Below are 22735 nucleotides of genomic sequence, written 5' to 3' on the forward strand. Positions count from 1 at the left end.
ATTTATGTATAATCATAGTGTACTGTTAATATTAGTTAATATTGGAATGTCTTGAAAATGTTGTATTTGCGAGGTTCAATGTTTTAACTGATACTTGTTTATGAATGGTTAAATTTAAGCTGTACGGTTAACGTGTGAAACAAGCCGAATGGCGGCAGTTTGTGATAAACTATTAGTAGCCAGTCACGTGGCCATATTTCAAGCCTGGCTCACAGCCGGACCGGGAGTCCTGGGGTCAGTTGGTACGAGGTTAAGGAGCTGAGCAGAGGGGCCCTGAGTTTAGGTCTGGCAGCTGTCCTGTGTGAAATTGTCTATACTGTATGTGGACTGATGTTATTCGGGTGGATGTTTGGAAGACAGTGCGGCCATGTTGTAAGTTTACTGCATTTTTTAAAGTTTCAAATTATGCTTAAGTTCATGAATAATTGTCCATTTTATTTTGCATATTTAGTATGGTCGGTCACATTGTATAGTGTGATATTATTATTTGATATCATACTAAGGTTCTTTGTAATTATATATATGACGTGTGTTTGCGATTATTGCTGGGAAGTGAATCTGAGTTCATTCTTTTGTTGTTTATTATTTATGAAGCTGTATTTACCAGGTTGAATCATTAAACGGATCCGACACCGCAGAACTGCAGTGTTCATTCAAACCTGAATAACAATACAATTCAACAACTCGCAACCATGGATGAGCTCAAGAAAAACCGGACAGCAGCCAAGAGAAGGTTCACTAGGAAGGTCAACATCTTCAAGGAAGCCCACGGAAAGAAGTTATCATGTGAAGTGCTTCAACGAATGTATGAGGAGGTTAGTACGTGCTTCAAAGTGGTGGATGAAAGGAATGAGGAAATGATCGCTCTTTTAAAGGAATCTGAACCTTATGATGAGTATGAACAATACATAACTGAACTTGAGAAAATATAAAACATGAAGTTTATAATATTTTGATAACTGAGACTGGGAAGGTGAAACAGAAACCATCACTTGCCATAAAGAAACTGGAGCCTCCTAAATTTCGTGGTTCTGTCAGAGCATTTCCTACTTTTGTTAAGGATTATGAAAGGTTAGTTGTGTCTCAGCAAGGAATGGACCCGTACGTGCTGAGGAATTCCTTGGAAGGTGAACCTAGGAAATTAGTGGAAGATTTAGACGATTATAACCGAATGTGGGCTCGTCTGAAAGAGACTTATGGTGATCCAGCTAAAATGATAGATTCTATTTTAGGAGATATCAGAGCAACTAAACCAGTGGTTGAAGGTGACAATAAAAGGCTTATTAACATGATTAATACTGTAGAGAAAGTGTGGTTGGATATTGATAATTTGGGTCAGTTACAGGAACTTGAAAACACTACTGTAATTACTCAAGTGGAGAGATTGTTGCCACCTACTTTGAAAAGAGAATGGGCAATAAAGGTACAGTCTATCGGTACTGACAGGTTTAAAAGCTTAGTAACATTCTTGACTGAACAGCGCAAAGTTATAGAGTATTTGCAAGATGAGTCAAGGATTGCAAGTGCTAGGGCGACAGTTCATGTGTGTGAAGAAGAGACTTCCAAGGACTCTGAACTTGCAGAGGCGATTAAGCAGTTAGCTACAGGTCAGGAAAAATTTCAAAATCAAATGTTCAAATGTTTATCTAACTTATCCTTTGCTAGTAATAAGTTTCAGGGAATGCCAAGCAGAAATGGGTCAAATTTTGGACCAAAGGGAAATACATACCAAGAGATGTTGTGTGCATGAGTCTGATACTCATGATCTAAAAGATTGTGCAACCTTTAAACAGTGGCCTAAGGAGACAAAATTTGAATTTCTGAAATCTAAGGGTATATGTTATATGTGCTTGAAGGAAGGACATTTGGCAAGGAATTGCAGTCAAGGATATTCATGTAGAGTTCTGGTAGATGGGGAACGCTGTGGAAAATATCATCATTCTGCCCTTCATCCCATATTCATTAGCCATGGAAGTACTACTGTGGAAGCATCAAGTAGCCATGTGACAAGAGATGAAGTAATGCTCATGACGGGTTATGTGAACAGTGCTAATCAGGTAATACCCACCCTTTATGATCCAGGAAGTAATTTAAGTTTAATCACCAATAGGATGGCACGGAAACTGGGTCTTGTTGGGACTCCTGTGAGTTTAACTTTAACCAAGGTTGGTGCGCAAACAGAACAGGTAGAAAGTTACGTGTATAAAGTCTTGTTGAAAGATAAATTTGGGAGGGAAAAAATAATTGATGCCTGTGGAATAACTGAAATCACTGGTGTGTCAAGTGAGATAGACGTGACTCCATTTGCACATATGTTTGGGTTACAGGAATGGCAGTTAAAGAGACCCAGCGGACGTATTGAGTTATTGATTGGATCAGATTACTGTGCTCTTTTACCTCAAGTTGTAAAAACAGTGCACAGTGTTCAACTGTTGGCTAATGACTTTGGATTTTGCCTTAGAGGAAGTATAGATGGAGAAAGAAAGCAAAGCGTTAGCTTTAATGTTCAGGTGAATCATGTTGCATGTTCTAAGCCTGAAGAGTGGCTTCTTACATCTCGGCTAAACCCTTGTCAAGTAATTGAAGAATACTTTTTGACTGAAAGTTTAGGAACTTTGTGTACCCCAAGATGTGGGGGATGCAAGTGTGGAGGTTGTTCCATTAAAGGAAATTTAACTATAAAGGAAGAAAGGGAACTTAGACTTATTGAAGATGGATTGCACTATGATAGGGGAAATAAATGTTGGATTTCAGAATAGCCTTGGATCTGTGACCCTTCTAAGTTACCTAATAACTTCCCCATGGCTTTGGCTCGATTAAGAGCTACAGAGAAAAGATTAAAAAAGATGGGAATGAAGTACTGTTTAAAGTATCAGGAACAAATTAATGACATGGTATCCAGAGGAGTTGCGCAGAAGTTGACCCAACAAGAATTGGAGAGTTATGAGGGCCCTACTTTTTACTTGCCACACCATGAAATCCATAAGCCAGAATCTCAGTCAACACCTCTTAAGGATTGTGTTTAATTCAGCTGCATCATTCCAAGGAATGGCTCTAAATGATTTTCTTGCTAAAGGGCCTGATGTTCTAAATAATTTGTTGGGGATTCTTTTGCGTTTCAGACAAAATAGGATTGGCATAGTTGGCGATATCAAGAAAATGTACAACAGTGTTAAAATATCAGAGTTTGATATGCATACTCATAGATTTCTATGGAGAGATTTAGATGCAGAGAAAGTTCCTGATCATTATATACTGAAGACTGTGACATTTGGAGATAAACCAGGGGGGGCAATAGCTATGGTGGCATTGAGGAAGACTGCTCAAATGAATGAGGAATATCCTTTGGCTATAAAGACTATTATTGAAGATTCTTATGTGGATGATGTGTTAGGAAGCTTTGATAGTTCCGAAATAGCTGTTGAAAGGATGGGACAAGTGGAAGAAGTGTTGGAAGCAGGAGGATTTGTAATGAAACAGTGGATCATGTCTGGAGATGATGGATGCATCAGTGAGAAAGTTTTGGATACAAATCATGAAAAGGTTTTAGGTCTAGATTGGAAACCTAAGGAGGATATCTTTTTGTTCAAAGCCAAACTCAATTTTTCAAGGAAAACTCGTCAAGGAAGGTCTGAACCAGATGTTTTGTTAGGTGATCTAGAAAGGCGTTTGCCAAGCCAGTTGACGAAGCGCATGATTCTTAGTCAGATTGCAACCTTGTATGATCCTCTTGGATTTTTTACTCCATTTACCCTTAAAGCTAAGCTATTGATGAGAGATGTAGTTGCAGACAGTGAGGGGGATCGACCAAGAGGGTGGGATGAACCAATTAATGAAATTTTGTATGAAAAGGCAAAATCACTGTTTGAGATGATGTTCCTGTTAGAAGAGTTGGAATTTCCCAGATGTATAAAACCGATACCCACCGTAGGCCACCCAGAATTGGTTGTTTTCTCTGATGGTAGTAAGAAAGCATATGGGGCCGCTGCATACGTCAGATGGGAATTGTCTGATGGTTCAGTTAGATCATATCTATTGTGCTCCAAAAACAGAATTGCACCAACAAGACAGATCAGTATACCGAGATTAGAATTATGTGGTGCTGTTGTAGCTAGTCGTTTGAGATCTACAATTGAAAGGGAAAGGCAGTTTAAGTTCCAAAGAGTTATTCATATCACAGACTCCTCTATAGTACGAGCTCAGATTTAAAAGGAATCCTTTAGATTTAATCCTTTTGTTGCAAATAGGGTGGCTGAAATCCAATCTAGGACAAAACCAACAGAATGGTATTGGGTGCCATCTGAAAATAATGCAGCAGACCTGACAACAAGGGAGTGTACCCCATCAGAATTAGGACCAGATTCTGTGTGGCAAAGAGGCCCAGAATTTCTCTACTTAGATCATGATCAATGGCCGGTGAAGCAGAGTTTTGAGGGAGATGTACCTGATACTGTGTTTGTGAAAGCAACTACCCATGCATGTGAGGCTAAGGAGGTAAAGACAGTGATAGATATTGGTAGGTTTAGCAGCTACAAGAAACTGCTTTCAGTCACAGCTAGGGTAATGCAAGTTGTCAAGGCAAAGTCATTGAAAGGATTGTGTGAAGAGCCTACCGCAGAATGCCTACAAGCAGCAGAGAATTACTGGATCAGACAAGTTCAAGTCTCAATCCATCCAGATTGGAGGACTAGGTTCAAACGACTGGGGCCCACGCTAAATGATCAGAAAGTAGTAGTGGTAGGAACCAGAATATCGAAGTGGATGAAAGCTAATTGGAATCGTGATGAATTCATTCTTTTAACATCAGACCACCCATTCACAAAACTATACATTAGTCAGATACATCAGGAAAATCATGATGGTGTAGAGGCTTGTCTTGCTAAATTGCAGTTAAAATTTTGGGTGCCTGGTGCTAGAAGAGTTATTAAATCTGTGAAACGGCACTGTACCACCTGTCGTATGATTGACAAGAAAGTGACCTCTCAATGCATGGGCGAATTACCAAAAGAGAGACTTGAACCTTCACCACCATTTTTCAATGTATCACTTGATCTTTTTGGACCTTATTCTGTTTGTGATACTGTAAAACGAAGGGTGAAAAGGAAGGTATATGGAGTCATATTTAATTGTATGGCTACCAGAGCTGTGTATATAGATGTTGCAGAAGGCTATGATACTGGCAGCTTTCTTAAGGTATTTAAAAGATTCACATCTATTAGAGGTTTTCCAAGAAAGGTGTTCTCAGATAATGGTGCTCAGTTGGTGTCAGCAAACAAGGAGTTGAGAGACATGGTTTCTAAGTGGAATCTTAAGGAATTAACTGAATTTGGAAGATTTGAGGGTCTTTCTTGGGAGTTTAATAAGTCAGCAGATGCACCGTGGCAGAACGGATGCAGTGAGGCCTTGATTAGGTTGGTTAAGAGATCCCTGTGTAGAATTGTTGGGGACAGTGTCTTGTCATATGGCGAGTTACAAACAGTAATGTTTGAGGTAGCTAACCTTCTCAATGAAAGACCGATTGGATGTAACAAAGTATCTGACCTCGAAGATGTTTCTGTTGTTCGTCCTAATGATCTTCTTTTGGGTCGTTCTACAGTCACAGTGCCAAGTGGGATGTGGGATGAAAGTAGCAATTTTAGTAAGAGGCATGCATTCATGAACAGAATTATTGATTCATTCTGGAAGAAATGGATGCGAAACTATTTCCCTAGTCTGCTTATTAGGCAGAAATGGCATGTAGATGTACGGAATGTCCAGACTGGAGATATAGTCTTGGTAAAGGATTCTAATGTATTGAAAGGGGAATGGAAAATGGCACAGGTCGTAAGTGCTCTCAGAAGTAAAGATGGAAAGGTCAGGGATGTGTTGCTCCGGTATAAAATTAATAAGCCAGGAGGCAAATATTCAGGCCAACGGGATGTAAATGTAACCAGATCAGTTCATAGCTTAGTTGTACTTCTTCCGGTGGAGAAGCAGTAATCAAGATAGCTTAAATGTCAGGCGGGGAGTGTATCGTGATTATCAGAAATCACGATATTTTTGTATTACTATTCTATGGTGATTATTTAGATCCATATTTGTCTATCACATTTGTGGGTGTATATGTGTAGGATTATTTATGTGTAAATACTGTATATACTGTATATTGTATGTATTAAGATTTCACTGATTGTTTATTGGAATAACGAGGAGTATGTTGATACCCTTGGGTGATTTGGTACTGTTAGTGATATAAGCTTAAGTTTATCTATAATCATAGTGTACTGTTAATATTAGTTAATATTGGAATGTCTTGAAAATGTTGTATTTGCGAGGTTCAATGTTTTAACTGATACTTGTTTATGAATGGTTAAATTTAAGCTGTACGGTTAACGTGTGAAACAAGCCGAATGGCGGCAGTTTGTGATAAACTATTAGTAGCCAGTCACGTGGCCATATTTCAAGCCTGGCTCACAGCCGGACCGGGAGTCCTGGGGTCAGTTGGTACGAGGTTAAGGAGCTGAGCAGAGGGGCCCCGAGTTTAGGTCTGGCAGCTGTCCTGTGTGAAATTGTCTATACTGTATGTGGACTGATGTTATTCGGGTGGATGTTTGGAAGACAGTGCGGCCATGTTGTAAGTTTACTGCATTTTTTAAAGTTTCAAATTATGCTTAAGTTCATGAATAATTGTCCATTTTATTTTGCATATTTAGTATGGTCGGTCACATTGTATAGTGTGATATTATTATTTGATATCATACTAAGGTTCTTTGTAATTATATATATGACGTGTGTTTGCGATTATTGCTGGGAAGTGAATCTGAGTTCATTCTTTTGTTGTTTATTATTTATGAAGCTGTATTTACCAGGTTGAATCATTAAACGGATCCGACACCGCAGAACTGCAGTGTTCATTCAAACCTGAATAACAATACAATTCAACAACTCGCAACCATGGATGAGCTCAAGAAAAACCGGACAGCAGCCAAGAGAAGGTTCACTAGGAAGGTCAACATCTTCAAGGAAGCCCACGGAAAGAAGTTATCATGTGAAGTGCTTCAACGAATGTATGAGGAGGTTAGTACGTGCTTCAAAGTGGTGGATGAAAGGAATGAGGAAATGATCGCTCTTTTAAAGGAATCTGAACCTTATGATGAGTATGAACAATACATAACTGAACTTGAAAATATAAAACATGAAGTTTATAATATTTTGATAACTGAGACTGGGAAGGTGAAACAGAAACCATCACTTGCCATAAAGAAACTGGAGCCTCCTAAATTTCGTGGTTCTGTCAGAGCATTTCCTACTTTTGTTAAGGATTATGAAAGGTTAGTTGTGTCTCAGCAAGGAATGGACCCGTACGTGCTGAGGAATTCCTTGGAAGGTGAACCTAGGAAATTAGTGGAAGATTTAGACGATTATAACCGAATGTGGGCTCGTCTGAAAGAGACTTATGGTGATCCAGCTAAAATGATAGATTCTATTTTAGGAGATATCAGAGCAACTAAACCAGTGGTTGAAGGTGACAATAAAAGGCTTATTAACATGATTAATACTGTAGAGAAAGTGTGGTTGGATATTGATAATTTGGGTCAGTTACAGGAACTTGAAAACACTACTGTAATTACTCAAGTGGAGAGATTGTTGCCACCTACTTTGAAAAGAGAATGGGCAATAAAGGTACAGTCTATCGGTACTGACAGGTTTAAAAGCTTAGTAACATTCTTGACTGAACAGCGCAAAGTTATAGAGTATTTGCAAGATGAGTCAAGGATTGCAAGTGCTAGGGCGACAGTTCATGTGTGTGAAGAAGAGACTTCCAAGGACTCTGAACTTGCAGAGGCGATTAAGCAGTTAGCTACAGGTCAGGAAAAATTTCAAAATCAAATGTTCAAATGTTTATCTAACTTATCCTTTGCTAGTAATAAGTTTCAGGGAATGCCAAGCAGAAATGGGTCAAATTTTGGACCAAAGGGAAATACATACCAAGAGATGTTGTGTGCATGAGTCTGATACTCATGATCTAAAAGATTGTGCAACCTTTAAACAGTGGCCTAAGGAGACAAAATTTGAATTTCTGAAATCTAAGGGTATATGTTATATGTGCTTGAAGGAAGGACATTTGGCAAGGAATTGCAGTCAAGGATATTCATGTAGAGTTCTGGTAGATGGGGAACGCTGTGGAAAATATCATCATTCTGCCCTTCATCCCATATTCATTAGCCATGGAAGTACTACTGTGGAAGCATCAAGTAGCCATGTGACAAGAGATGAAGTAATGCTCATGACGGGTTATGTGAACAGTGCTAATCAGGTAATACCCACCCTTTATGATCCAGGAAGTAATTTAAGTTTAATCACCAATAGGATGGCACGGAAACTGGGTCTTGTTGGGACTCCTGTGAGTTTAACTTTAACCAAGGTTGGTGCGCAAACAGAACAGGTAGAAAGTTACGTGTATAAAGTCTTGTTGAAAGATAAATTTGGGAGGGAAAAAATAATTGATGTCTGTGGAATAACTGAAATCACTGGTGTGTCAAGTGAGATAGACGTGACTCCATTTGCACATATGTTTGGGTTACAGGAATGGCAGTTAAAGAGACCCAGCGGACGTATTGAGTTATTGATTGGATCAGATTACTGTGCTCTTTTACCTCAAGTTGTAAAAACAGTGCACAGTGTTCAACTGTTGGCTAATGACTTTGGATTTTGCCCTAGAGGAAGTATAGATGGAGAAAGAAAGCAAAGCGTTAGCTTTAATGTTCAGGTGAATCATGTTGCATGTTCTAAGCCTGAAGAGTGGCTTCTCACATCTCGGCTAAACCCTTGTCAAGTAACTGAAGAATACTTTTTGACTGAAAGCTTAGGAACTTTGTGTACCCCAAGATGTGGGGGATGCAAGTGTGGAGGTTGTTCCATTAAAGGAAATTTAACTATAAAGGAAGAAAGGGAACTTAGACTTATTGAAGATGGATTGCACTATGATAGGGGAAATAAATGTTGGATTTCAGAATACCCTTGGATCTGTGACCCTTCTAAGTTACCTAATAACTTCCCCATGGCTTTGGCTCGATTAAGAGCTACAGAGAAAAGATTAAAAAAGATGGGAATGAAGTACTGTTTAAAGTATCAGGAACAAATTAATGACATGGTATCCAGAGGAGTTGCGCAGAAGTTGACCCAACAAGAATTGGAGAGTTATGAGGGCCCTACTTTTTACTTGCCACACCATGAAATCCATAAGCCAGAATCTCAGTCAACACCTCTTAAGGATTGTGTTTAATTCAGCTGCATCATTCCAAGGAATGGCTCTAAATGATTTTCTTGCTAAAGGGCCTGATGTTCTAAATAATTTGTTGGGGATTCTTTTGCGTTTCAGACAAAATAGGATTGGCATAGTTGGCGATATCAAGAAAATGTACAACAGTGTTAAAATATCAGAGTTTGATATGCATACTCATAGATTTCTATGGAGAGATTTAGATGCAGAGAAAGTTCCTGATCATTATATACTGAAGACTGTGACATTTGGAGATAAACCAGGGGGCAATAGCTATGGTGGCATTGAGGAAGACTGCTCAAATGAATGAGGAATATCCTTTGGCTATAAAGACTATTATTGAAGATTCTTATGTGGATGATGTGTTAGGAAGCTTTGATAGTTCCGAAATAGCTGTTGAAAGGATGGGACAAGTGGAAGAAGTGTTGGAAGCAGGAGGATTTGTAATGAAACAGTGGAGCATGTCTGGAGATGATGGATGCATCAGTGAGAAAGTTTTGGATACAAATCATGAAAAGGTTTTAGGTCTAGATTGGAAACCTAAGGAGGATATCTTTTTGTTCAAAGCCAAACTCAATTTTTCAAGGAAAACTCGTCAAGGAAGGTCTGAACCAGATGTTTTGTTAGGTGATCTAGAAAGGCGTTTGCCAAGCCAGTTGACGAAGCGCATGATTCTTAAGTCAGATTGCAACCTTGTATGATCCTCTTGGATTTTTTTACTCCATTTACCCTTAAAGCTAAGCTATTGATGAGAGATGTAGTTGCAGACAGTGAGGGGGATCGACCAAGAGGGTGGGATGAACCAATTAATGAAATTTTGTATGAAAAGGCAAAATCACTGTTTGAGATGATGTTCCTGTTAGAAGAGTTGGAATTTCCCAGATGTATAAAACCGATACCCACCGTAGGCCACCCAGAATTGGTTGTTTTCTCTGATGGTAGTAAGAAAGCATATGGGGCCGCTGCATACGTCAGATGGGAATTGTCTGATGGTTCAGTTAGATCATATCTATTGTGCTCCAAAAACAGAATTGCACCAACAAGACAGATCAGTATACCGAGATTAGAATTATGTGGTGCTGTTGTAGCTAGTCGTTTGAGATCTACAATTGAAAGGGAAAGGCAGTTTAAGTTCCAAAGAGTTATTCATATCACAGACTCCTCTATAGTACGAGCTCAGATTCAAAAGGAATCCTTTAGATTTAATCCTTTTGTTGCAAATAGGGTGGCTGAAATCCAATCTAGGACAAAACCAACAGAATGGTATTGGGTGCCATCTGAAAATAATGCAGCAGACCTGACAACAAGGGAGTGTACCCCATCAGAATTAGGACCAGATTCTGTGTGGCAAAGAGGCCCAGAATTTCTCTACTTAGATCATGATCAATGGCCGGTGAAGCAGAGTTTTGAGGGAGATGTACCTGATACTGTGTTTGTGAAAGCAACTACCCATGCATGTGAGGCTAAGGAGGTAAAGACAGTGATAGATATTGGTAGGTTTAGCAGATACAAGAAACTGCTTTCAGTCACAGCTAGGGTAATGCAAGTTGTCAAGGCAAAGTCATTGAAAGGATTGTGTGAAGAGCCTACCGCAGAATGCCTACAAGCAGCAGAGAATTACTGGATCAGACAAGTTCAAGTCTCAATCCATCCAGATTGGAGGACTAGGTTCAAACGATTGGGGCCCACGCTAAATGATCAGAAAGTAGTAGTGGTAGGAACCAGAATATCGAAGTGGATGAAAGCTAATTGGAACCATGATGAATTCATTCTTTTAACATCAGACCACCCATTCACAAAACTATACATTAGTCAGATACATCAGGAAAATCATGATGGTGTAGAGGCTTGTCTTGCTAAATTGCAGTTAAAATTTTGGGTGCCTGGTGCTAGAAGAGTTATTAAATCTGTGAAACGGCACTGTACCACCTGTCGTATGATTGACAAGAAAGTGACCTCTCAATGCATGGGCGAATTACCAAAAGAGAGACTTGAACCTTCACCACCATTTTTCAATGTATCACTTGATCTTTTTGGACCTTATTCTGTTTGTGATACTGTAAAACGAAGGGTGAAAAGGAAGGTATATGGAGTCATATTTAATTGTATGGCTACCAGAGCTGTGTATATAGATGTTGCAGAAGGCTATGATACTGGCAGCTTTCTTAAGGTATTTAAAAGATTCACATCTATTAGAGGTTTTCCAAGAAAGGTGTTCTCAGATAATGGTGCACAGTTGGTGTCAGCAAACAAGGAGTTGAGAGACATGGTTTCTAAGTGGAATCTTAAGGAATTAACTGAATTTGGAAGATTTGAGGGTCTTTCTTGGGAGTTTAATAAGTCAGCAGATGCACCGTGGCAGAACGGATGCAGTGAGGCCTTGATTAGGTTGGTTAAGAGATCCCTGTGTAGAACTGTTGGGGACAGTGTCTTGTCATATGGCGAGTTACAAACAGTAATGTTTGAGGTAGCTAACCTTCTCAATGAAAGACCGATTGGATGTAACAAAGTATCTGACCTCGAAGATGTTTCTGTTGTTCGTCCTAATGATCTTCTTTTGGGTCGTTCTACAGTCACAGTGCCAAGTGGGATGTGGGATGAAAGTAGCAATTTTAGTAAGAGGCATGCATTCATGAACAGAATTATTGATTCATTCTGGAAGAAATGGATGCGAAACTATTTCCCTAGTCTGCTTATTAGGCAGAAATGGCATGTAGATGTACGGAATGTCCAGACTGGAGATATAGTCTTGGTAAAGGATTCTAATGTATTGAAAGGGGAATGGAAAATGGCACAGGTCATAAGTGCTGTCAGAAGTAAAGATGGAAAGGTCAGGGATGTGTTGCTCCGGTATAAAATCAATAAGCCAGGAGGCAAATATTCAGGCCAACGGGATGTAAATGTAACCAGATCAGTTCATAGCTTAGTTGTACTTCTTCCGGTGGAGGAGCAGTAATCAAGATAGCTTAAATGTCAGGCGGGGAGTGTATCGTGTTTATCAGAAATCACGATATTTTTGTATTACTATTCTATGGTGATTATTTAGATGCATATTTGTCTACCACAATTGTGTGTGTATATGTGTAGGATTATTTATGTGTAAATACTGTATATACTGTATATTTTATGTATTAAGATTTCACTGATTGTTTATTGGAATAACGAGGAGTATGTTGATACCCTTGGGTGATTTGGTACTGTTAGTGATATAAGCTTAAGTTACATTTATGTATAATCATAGTGTACTGTTAATATTAGTTAATATTGGAATGTCTTGAAAATGTTGTATTTGCGAGGTTCAATGTTTTAACTGATACTTGTTTATGAATGGTTGAATTTAAGCTGTACGGTTAACGTGTGAAACAAGCCGAATGGCGGCAGTTTGTGATAAACTATTAGTAGCCAGTCACGTGGCCATATTTCAAGCCTGGCTCACAGCCGGACCGGGAGTCCTGGGGTCAGTTGGTACGAGGTTAAGGAGCTGAGCAGAGGGGCCCCGAGTTTAGGTCTGGCAGCTGTCCTGTGTGAAATTGTCTATACTGTATGTGGACTGATGTTATTCGGGTGGATGTTTGGAAGACAGTGCGGCCATGTTGTAAGTTTACTGCATTTTTTAAAGTTTCAAATTATGCTTAAGTTCATGAATAATTGTCCATTTTATTTTGCATATTTAGTATGGTCGGTCACATTGTATAGTGTGATATTATTATTTGATATCATACTAAGGTTCTTTGTAATTATATATATGACGTGTGTTTGCGATTATTGCTGGGAAGTGAATCTGAGTTCATTCTTTTGTTGTTTATTATTTATGAAGCTGTATTTACCAGGTTGAATCATTAAACGGATCCGACACCGCAGAACTGCAGTGTTCATTCAAACCTGAATAACAATACAATTCAACAACTCGCAACCATGGATGAGCTCAAGAAAAACCGGACAGCAGCCAAGAGAAGGTTCACTAGGAAGGTCAACATCTTCAAGGAAGCCCACGGAAAGAAGTTATCATGTGAAGTGCTTCAACGAATGTATGAGGAGGTTAGTACGTGCTTCAAAGTGGTGGATGAAAGGAATGAGGAAATGATCGCTCTTTTAAAGGAATCTGAACCTTATGATGAGTATGAACAATACATAACTGAACTTGAAAATATAAAACATGAAGTTTATAATATTTTGATAACTGAGACTGGGAAGGTGAAACAGAAACCATCACTTGCCATAAAGAAACTGGAGCCTCCTAAATTTCGTGGTTCTGTCAGAGCATTTCCTACTTTTGTTAAGGATTATGAAAGGTTAGTTGTGTCTCAGCAAGGAATGGACCCGTACGTGCTGAGGAATTCCTTGGAAGGTGAACCTAGGAAATTAGTGGAAGATTTAGACGATTATAACCGAATGTGGGCTCGTCTGAAAGAGACATGGTTATCCAGCTAAAATGATAGATTCTATTTTAGGAGATATCAGAGCAACTAAACCAGTGGTTGAAGGTGACAATAAAAGGCTTATTAACATGATTAATACTGTAGAGAAAGTGTGGTTGGATATTGATAATTTGGGTCAGTTACAGGAACTTGAAAACACTACTGTAATTACTCAAGTGGAGAGATTGTTGCCACCTACTTTGAAAAGAGAATGGGCAATAAAGGTACAGTCTATCGGTACTGACAGGTTTAAAAGCTTAGTAACATTCTTGACTGAACAGCGCAAAGTTATAGAGTATTTGCAAGATGAGTCAAAGATTGCAAGTGCTAGGGCGACAGTTCATGTGTGTGAAGAAGAGACTTCCAAGGACTCTGAACTTGCAGAGGCGATTAAGCAGTTAGCTACAGGTCAGGAAAAATTTCAAAATCAAATGTTCAAATGTTTATCTAACTTATCCTTTGCTAGTAATAAGTTTCTGGGAATGCCAAGCAGAAATGGGTCAAATTTTGGACCAAAGGGAAATACCAAGAGATGTTGTGTGCATGAGTCTGATACTCATGATCTAAAAGATTGTGCAACCTTTAAACAGTGGCCTAAGGAGACAAAATTTGAATTTCTGAAATCTAAGGGTATATGTTATATGTGCTTGAAGGAAGGACATTTGGCAAGGAATTGCAGTCAAGGATATTCATGTAGAGTTCTGGTAGATGGGGAACGCTGTGGAAAATATCATCATTCTGCCCTTCATCCCATATTCATTAGCCATGGAAGTACTACTGTGGAAGCATCAAGTAGCCATGTGACAAGAGATGAAGTAATGCTCATGACGGGTTATGTGAACAGTGCTAATCAGGTAATACCCACCCTTTATGATCCAGGAAGTAATTTAAGTTTAATCACCAATAGGATGGCACGGAAACTGGGTCTTGTTGGGACTCCTGTGAGTTTAACTTTAACCAAGGTTGGTGCGCAAACAGAACAGGTAGAAAGTTACGTGTATAAAGTCTTGTTGAAAGATAAATTTGGGAGGGAAAAAATAATTGATGTCTGTGGAATAACTGAAATCACTGGTGTGTCAAGTGAGATAGACGTGACTCCATTTGCACATATGTTTGGGTTACAGGAATGGCAGTTAAAGAGACCCAGCGGACGTATTGAGTTATTGATTGGATCAGATTACTGTGCTCTTTTATGTCAAGTTGTAAAAACAGTGCACAGTGTTCAATTGTTTGCTAATGACTTTGGATTTTGCCTTAGAGGAAGTATAGATGGAGAAAGAAAGCAAAGCGTTAGCTTTAATGTTCAGGTGAATCATGTTGCATGTTCTAAGCCTGAAGAGTGGCTTCTTACATCTCGGCTAAACCCTTGTCAAGTAATTGAAGAATACTTTTTGACTGAAAGCTTAGGAACTTTGTGTACCCCAAGATGTGGGGGATGCAAGTGTGGAGGTTGTTCCATTAAAGGAAATTTAACTATAAAGGAAGAAAGGGAACTTAGACTTATTGAAGATGGATTGCACTATGATAGGGGAAATAAATGTTGGATTTCAGAATACCCTTGGATCTGTGACCCTTCTAAGTTACCTAATAACTTCCCCATGGCTTTGGCTCGATTAAGAGCTACAGAGAAAAGATTAAAAAAGATGGGAATGAAGTACTGTTTAAAGTATCAGGAACAAATTAATGACATGGTATCCAGAGGAGTTGCGCAGAAGTTGACCCAACAAGAATTGGAGAGTTATGAGGGCCCTACTTTTTACTTGCCACACCATGAAATCCATAAGCCAGAATCTCAGTCAACACCTCTTAAGGATTGTGTTTAATTCAGCTGCATCATTCCAAGGAATGGCTCTAAATGATTTTCTTGCTAAAGGGCCTGATGTTCTAAATAATTTGTTGGGGATTCTTTTGCGTTTCAGACAAAATAGGATTGGCATAGTTGGCGATATCAAGAAAATGTACAACAGTGTTAAAATATCAGAGTTTGATATGCATACTCATAGATTTCTATGGAGAGATTTAGATGCAGAGAAAGTTCCTGATCATTATATACTGAAGACTGTGACATTTGGAGATAAACCAGGGGGGGCAATAGCTATGGTGGCATTGAGGAAGACTGCTCAAATGAATGAGGAATATCCTTTGGCTATAAAGACTATTATTGAAGATTCTTATGTGGATGATGTGTTAGGAAGCTTTGATAGTTCCGAAATAGCTGTTGAAAGGATGGGACAAGTGGAAGAAGTGTTGGAAACAGGAGGATTTGTAATGAAACAGTGGATCATGTCTGGAGATGATGGATGCATCAGTGAGAAAGTTTTGGATACAAATCATGAAAAGGTTTTAGGTCTAGATTGGAAACCTAAGGAGGATATCTTTTTGTTCAAAGCCAAACTCAATTTTTCAAGGAAAACTCGTCAAGGAAGGTCTGAACCAGATGTTTTGTTAGGTGATCTAGAAAGGCGTTTGCCGATCCAGTTGACGAAGCGCATGATTCTTAGTCAGATTGCAACCTTGTATGATCCTCTTGGATTTTTTTACTCCATTTACCCTTAAAGCTAAGCTATTGATGAGAGATGTAGTTGCAGACAGTGAGGGGGATCGACCAAGAGGGTGGGATGAACCAATTAATGAAATTTTGTATGAAAAGGCAAAATCACTGTTTGAGATGATGTTCCTGTTAGAAGAGTTGGAATTTCCCAGATGTATAAAACCGATACCCACCGTAGGCCACCCAGAATTGGTTGTTTTCTCTGATGGTAGTAAGAAAGCATATGGGGCCGCTGCATACGTCAGATGGGAATTGTCTGATGGTTCAGTTAGATCATATCTATTGTGCTCCAAAAACAGAATTGCACCAACAAGACAGATCAGTATACCGAGATTAGAATTATGTGGTGCTGTTGTAGATAGTCGTTTGAGATCTACAATTGAAAGGGAAAGGCAGTTTAAGTTCCAAAGAGTTATTCATATCACAGACTCCTCTATAGTACGAGCTCAGATTCAAAAGGAATCCTTTAGATTTAATCCTTTTGTTGCAAATAGGGTGGCTGAAATCCAATCTAGGACAAAACCAACAGAATGGTATTGGGTGCCATCTGAAAATAATGCAGCAGACCTGACAACAAGGGAGTGTACCCCATCAGAATTAGGACCAGATTCTGTGTGGCAAAGAGGCCCAGAATTTCTCTACTTAGATCATGATCAATGGCCGGTGAAGCAGAGTTTTGAGGGAGATGTACAGTCGCCAAACTTTCCACGTGGGCCACCTAGCCGCGAGAGGTGGGTAAAGGGTGCTGGCAACAGTGTATCTGTTTGTTCGTGTGTACATGCTCGACGAAAGTTCAGATCATCAACTCTCGTCTTCCGTAGTGAACCTCAGTCAGAGTTCATCCCAATATTCAGTCGACAATTTTTAGCCGATAGGATTTCAAAGGAATTTCTGTATTGAATAATGGAAGTATTGAAAACAATAAGTAAAATAATCTAAAAGACCGCATCTTTGCATACATTACATACTTATAAAAGTATTTTTTTTTTCATTATTACATGATAAACCCATGGGTAAAAATTGTGTACTGAATACTGAGGTAAGACCCGTCGTGTGACCGGACCTTACAGTAGAAAAATAGATGCCGATGTCTGTTTGTTTTCCTTTTCGCCAGTCCTGGGCCGGTCTCGATTAAACCTACTGAAATACCATTCTTGATGAGAGGCATGATTAGATAAGTTAGGTCATAAATCATTAGAGGATTGCTCATTGGCTGCATATTAATTTAAACTAAGTAGGCCAGATAGGAACTGTAGATGTAGGAGGTTGAAACTATTTCGTTGAGGCCGAATACTGCCTCGAATCAGCTAGTCATGAGTCCTTTCTTTAACAATAGAAAACCTAAGCATCTTATCACTTAATCATTACGTGGATCACTGTGCTTGCAATGCAAACAAGACAATCGTTTCAATAGCTGGTATATATTAAATATGTGAAACAGTACTGTGGGTGACGTGGTAGTTAACGTTTCCGCCAGCCGATCCATGTGACGTGGTTCCACCCCCGTCAGGAGAGATGGGTTTCTCCTATTAAACACCAAGCCTTTATCTTATGATCTAGGTCTTCGTAGCAGCCAATCAGCAACCAACATCACATATCCTTGCACCCCGGGCCTCGGTGACCGGCGCTAAGGCGCCTAGGTTCGTGGGATAAAAATAAATAAATAAAATAAATGTTCCAGCCTGTAATCATAATTTCATGTTCGTTATGTTGCATTTACCAATCACATAAGTAATATCACAGGCAATGGTGACTATAATGTCCCAACAATTCATGAATCAATAACAATTGTGCTTAAAATGACTGAAGCTTTTGCATACTGTGATGGAGAGGCGGTGTCTTGATCTTGCTATAATGTAAGAATATGTTGTTCGGTGAATAATCAATGAGCCTGTAAATGTGTGACCTCACACATAAGCGGCACCGCTCACGATCATTTTTCCTTGTAATGTGTAATTCAGTCATTCGTTAGATGAATGGACTATGAAGGTGTGCTGTAATGACCAGTCAGATAAAATATGATACGGTAAGTCATTATCATAGCTGATATAAAAGCCACATTCGACAACAGTATGCATAAATTCTTTGCCTGTTGAGGTGACAGTATTTTAACCTCCTACATCTTCGTGGTGCACAGAACACATAAAAACATCTACCTGAAGTACTACCAACGAGGAAATACGCAACCGTTAACAGTGTGTGAACATCATCCTTATGTTTATTGGTCAGTGTCATGATGTGCATATGACAGGTAATCTTACTTGTAAATGGACGTAGATGTTAGGTAAATGCATTCCTTTTCAACCTATACGGATAATGGTATTAAGTGATAACCCTATGAAATGGAATTGCTGATATAAGGAGAGAGAGAGAGAGAGAGAGAGAGAGAGAGAGAGAGAGAGAGAAAGGCTTGGAGCGATTCCAGTATGTAGTGTATTAACATATGGTAAAAATGTAAAAACAACATAGAAAAGAAAAGGTTTAATGTTGTTAAGAATGCAAATATTTAGTACAATGCTAATGGATCTCAAAAACTAGTTCGGCAATTATTATCATTGGCGGGACGAATAACATAATCCCCCACCCCCCGTCCGGTGCCTGCCCTGGCCTTCACTATTCCAAGCCCCCCCCCCCTTAAGTAGCTCTCCCACTGGCTTGATCAGTTGCAAGAAACTGGTCGCATGGAATTGTTGCGTGCCACAGGTTGCACGGACCAAGGCCAAATGAGTATAGTAAAATATATATTATTGTATTATGTATAATAGTATATATTTATATCATATTATATCTATAATACCATATTATAAAATTAATATCGTCATATTTATTTGACCTGGTCAGCACGACCCGTGGCACACGACAGTTTTCCGTGCGACCAGTTTCATGCAACTGGCTGAGCTGATGAGAAAGCAGGCTTACTTCTGAGACTTTTATCTCCCCACCCATCTGACGGAAGTTCACTACGGTTGAGGAGAGTTAATGATCCGAACTTTCTTCGAGCATGTACACACGAACAAACAGATACACTGCTGCCAGCACCCGGTACCCACCTCTTGCGGCTAGGTGGCCCAGGTGGAAAGTTTGGCGACTGTACCTGATACTGTGTTTGTGAAAGCAACTACCCATGCATGTGAGGCTAAGGAGGTAAAGACAGTGATAGATATTGGTAGGTTTAGCAGCTACAAGAAACTGCTTTCAGTCACAGCTAGGGTAATGCAAGTTGTCAAGGCAAAGTCATTGAAAGGATTGTGTGAAGAGCCTACCGCAGAATGCCTACAAGCAGCAGAGAATTACTGGATCAGACAAGTTCAAGTCTCAATCCATCCAGATTGGAGGACTAGGTTCAAACGACTGGGGCCCACGCTAAATGATCAGAAAGTAGTAGTGGTAGGAACCAGAATATCGAAGTGGATGAAAGCTAATTGGAACCGTGATGAATTCATTCTTTTAACATCAGACCACCCATTCACAAAACTATACATTAGTCAGATACATCAGGAAAATCATGATGGTGTAGAGGCTTGTCTTGCTAAATTGCAGTTAAAATTTTGGGTGCCTGGTGCTAGAAGAGTTATTAAATCTGTGAAACGGCACTGTACCACCTGTCGTATGATTGACAAGAAAGTGACCTCTCAATGCATGGGCGAATTACCAAAAGAGAGACTTGAACCTTCACCACCATTTTTCAATGTATCACTTGATCTTTTTGGACCTTATTCTGTTTGTGATACTGTAAAACGAAGGGTGAAAAGGAAGGTATATGGAGTCATATTTAATTGTATGGCTACCAGAGCTGTGTATATAGATGTTGCAGAAGGCTATGATACTGGCAGCTTTCTTAAGGTATTTAAAAGATTCACATCTATTAGAGGTTTTCCAAGAAAGGTGTTCTCAGATAATGGTGCTCAGTTGGTGTCAGCAAACAAGGAGTTGAGAGACATGGTTTCTAAGTGGAATCTTAAGGAATTAACTGAATTTGGAAGATTTGAGGGTCTTTCTTGGGAGTTTAATAAGTCAGCAGATGCACCGTGGCAGAACGGATGCAGTGAGGCCTTGATTAGGTTGGTTAAGAGATCCCTGTGTAGAATTGTTGGGGACAGTGTCTTGTCATATGGCGAGTTACAAACAGTAATGTTTGAGGTAGCTAACCTTCTCAATGAAAGACCGATTGGATGTAACAAAGTATCTGACCTCGAAGATGTTTCTGTTGTTCGTCCTAATGATCTTCTTTTGGGTCGTTCTACAGTCACAGTGCCAAGTGGGATGTGGGATGAAAGTAGCAATTTTAGTAAGAGGCATGCATTCATGAACAGAATTATTGATTCATTCTGGAAGAAATGGATGCGAAACTATTTCCCTAGTCTGCTTATTAGGCAGAAATGGCATGTAGATGTACGGAATGTCCAGACTGGAGATATAGTCTTGGTAAAGGATTCTAATGTATTGAAAGGGGAATGGAAAATGGCACAGGTCGTAAGTGCTGTCAGAAGTAAAGATGGAAAGGTCAGGGATGTGTTGCTCCGGTATAAAATCAATAAGCCAGGAGGCAAATATTCAGGCCAACGGGATGTAAATGTAACCAGATCAGTTCATAGCTTAGTTGTACTTCTTCCGGTGGAGGAGCAGTAATCAAGATAGCTTAAATGTCAGGCGGGGAGTGTATCGTGTTTATCAGAAATCACGATATTTTTGTATTACTATTCTATGGTGATTATTTAGATGCATATTTGTCTACCACAATTGTGTGTGTATATGTGTAGGATTATTTATGTGTAAATACTGTATATACTGTATATTGTATGTATTAAGATTTCACTGATTGTTTATTGGAATAACGAGGAGTATGTTGATACTCTTGGGTGATTTGGTACTGTTAGTGATATAAGCTTAAGTTACATTTATGTATAATCATAGTGTACTGTTAATATTAGTTAATATTGGAATGTCTTGAAAATGTTGTATTTGCGAGGTTCAATGTTTTAACTGATACTTGTTTATGAATGGTTAAATTTAAGCTGTACGGTTAACGTGTGAAACAAGCCGAATGGCGGCAGTTTGTGATAAACTATTAGTAGCCAGTCACGTGGCCATATTTCAAGCCTGGCTCACAGCCGGACCGGGAGTCCTGGGGTCAGTTGGTACGAGGTTAAGGAGCTGAGCAGAGGGGCCCCGAGTTTAGGTCTGGCAGCTGTCCTGTGTGAAATTGTCTATACTGTATGTGGACTGATGTTATTCGGGTGGATGTTTGGAAGACAGTGCGGCCATGTTGTAAGTTTACTGCATTTTTTAAAGTTTCAAATTATGCTTAAGTTCATGAATAATTGTCCATTTTATTTTGCATATTTAGTATGGTCGGTCACATTGTATAGTGTGATATTATTATTTGATATCATACTAAGGTTCTTTGTAATTATATATATGACGTGTGTTTGCGATTATTGCTGGGAAGTGAATCTGAGTTCATTCTTTTGTTGTTTATTATTTATGAAGCTGTATTTACCAGGTTGAATCATTAAACGGATCCGACACCGCAGAACTGCAGTGTTCATTCAAACCTGAATAACAATACAATTCAACAACTCGCAACCATGGATGAGCTCAAGAAAAACCGGACAGCAGCCAAGAGAAGGTTCACTAGGAAGGTCAACATCTTCAAGGAAGCCCACGGAAAGAAGTTATCATGTGAAGTGCTTCAACGAATGTATGAGGAGGTTAGTACGTGCTTCAAAGTGGTGGATGAAAGGAATGAGGAAATGATCGCTCTTTTAAAGGAATCTGAACCTTATGATGAGTATGAACAATACATAACTGAACTTGAAAATATAAAACATGAAGTTTATAATATTTTGATAACTGAGACTGGGAAGGTGAAACAGAAACCATCACTTGCCATAAAGAAACTGGAGCCTCCTAAATTTCGTGGTTCTGTCAGAGCATTTCCTACTTTTGTTAAGGATTATGAAAGGTTAGTTGTGTCTCAGCAAGGAATGGACCCGTACGTGCTGAGGAATTCCTTGGAAGGTGAACCTAGGAAATTAGTGGAAGATTTAGACGATTATAACCGAATGTGGGCTCGTCTGAAAGAGACATGGTTATCCAGCTAAAATGATAGATTCTATTTTAGGAGATATCAGAGCAACTAAACCAGTGGTTGAAGGTGACAATAAAAGGCTTATTAACATGATTAATACTGTAGAGAAAGTGTGGTTGGATATTGATAATTTGGGTCAGTTACAGGAACTTGAAAACACTACTGTAATTACTCAAGTGGAGAGATTGTTGCCACCTACTTTGAAAAGAGAATGGGCAATAAAGGTACAGTCTATCGGTACTGACAGGTTTAAAAGCTTAGTAACATTCTTGACTGAACAGCGCAAAGTTATAGAGTATTTGCAAGATGAGTCAAAGATTGCAAGTGCTAGGGCGACAGTTCATGTGTGTGAAGAAGAGACTTCCAAGGACTCTGAACTTGCAGAGGCGATTAAGCAGTTAGCTACAGGTCAG

The 22735-nt window shown here is 39.3% G+C and overlaps 2 protein-coding genes and 2 pseudogenes across 2 annotated transcripts; all 4 read left to right on the forward strand.

The window, feature by feature from the left end:
- The first annotated feature begins 692 nt into the window (after nucleotides 1–692).
- Nucleotides 693–6495, forward strand: LOC145389701 (uncharacterized; annotated as a pseudogene).
- A 438-nt stretch (nucleotides 6496–6933) lies between these two features.
- Nucleotides 6934–9572, forward strand: LOC145389702 (uncharacterized; annotated as a pseudogene).
- A 3605-nt stretch (nucleotides 9573–13177) lies between these two features.
- Nucleotides 13178–13693, forward strand: LOC145389703 (uncharacterized). Its single transcript, XM_080264906.1, has one exon. It carries the CDS (start codon nucleotides 13178–13180, stop codon nucleotides 13691–13693), a length of 516 nt encoding a protein of 171 aa, XP_080121032.1.
- Nucleotide 13694: 1 nt separating this feature from the next.
- On the forward strand, nucleotides 13695–15503 carry LOC145389704 (uncharacterized). The gene has a single exon (XM_080264907.1). The coding sequence runs from the start codon at nucleotides 13695–13697 to the stop codon at nucleotides 15501–15503; it is 1809 nt and encodes a 602-aa protein (XP_080121033.1).
- The last annotated feature ends 7232 nt before the right edge of the window (nucleotides 15504–22735 follow it).

This window comes from Coenobita brevimanus, unplaced genomic scaffold (genome assembly GCF_032717465.1).
Source record: "Coenobita brevimanus isolate Jiangsu-jjx unplaced genomic scaffold, ASM3271746v2 jjx.HiC_scaffold_1952, whole genome shotgun sequence".
NCBI lineage: Eukaryota > Metazoa > Arthropoda > Malacostraca > Decapoda > Coenobitidae > Coenobita > Coenobita brevimanus.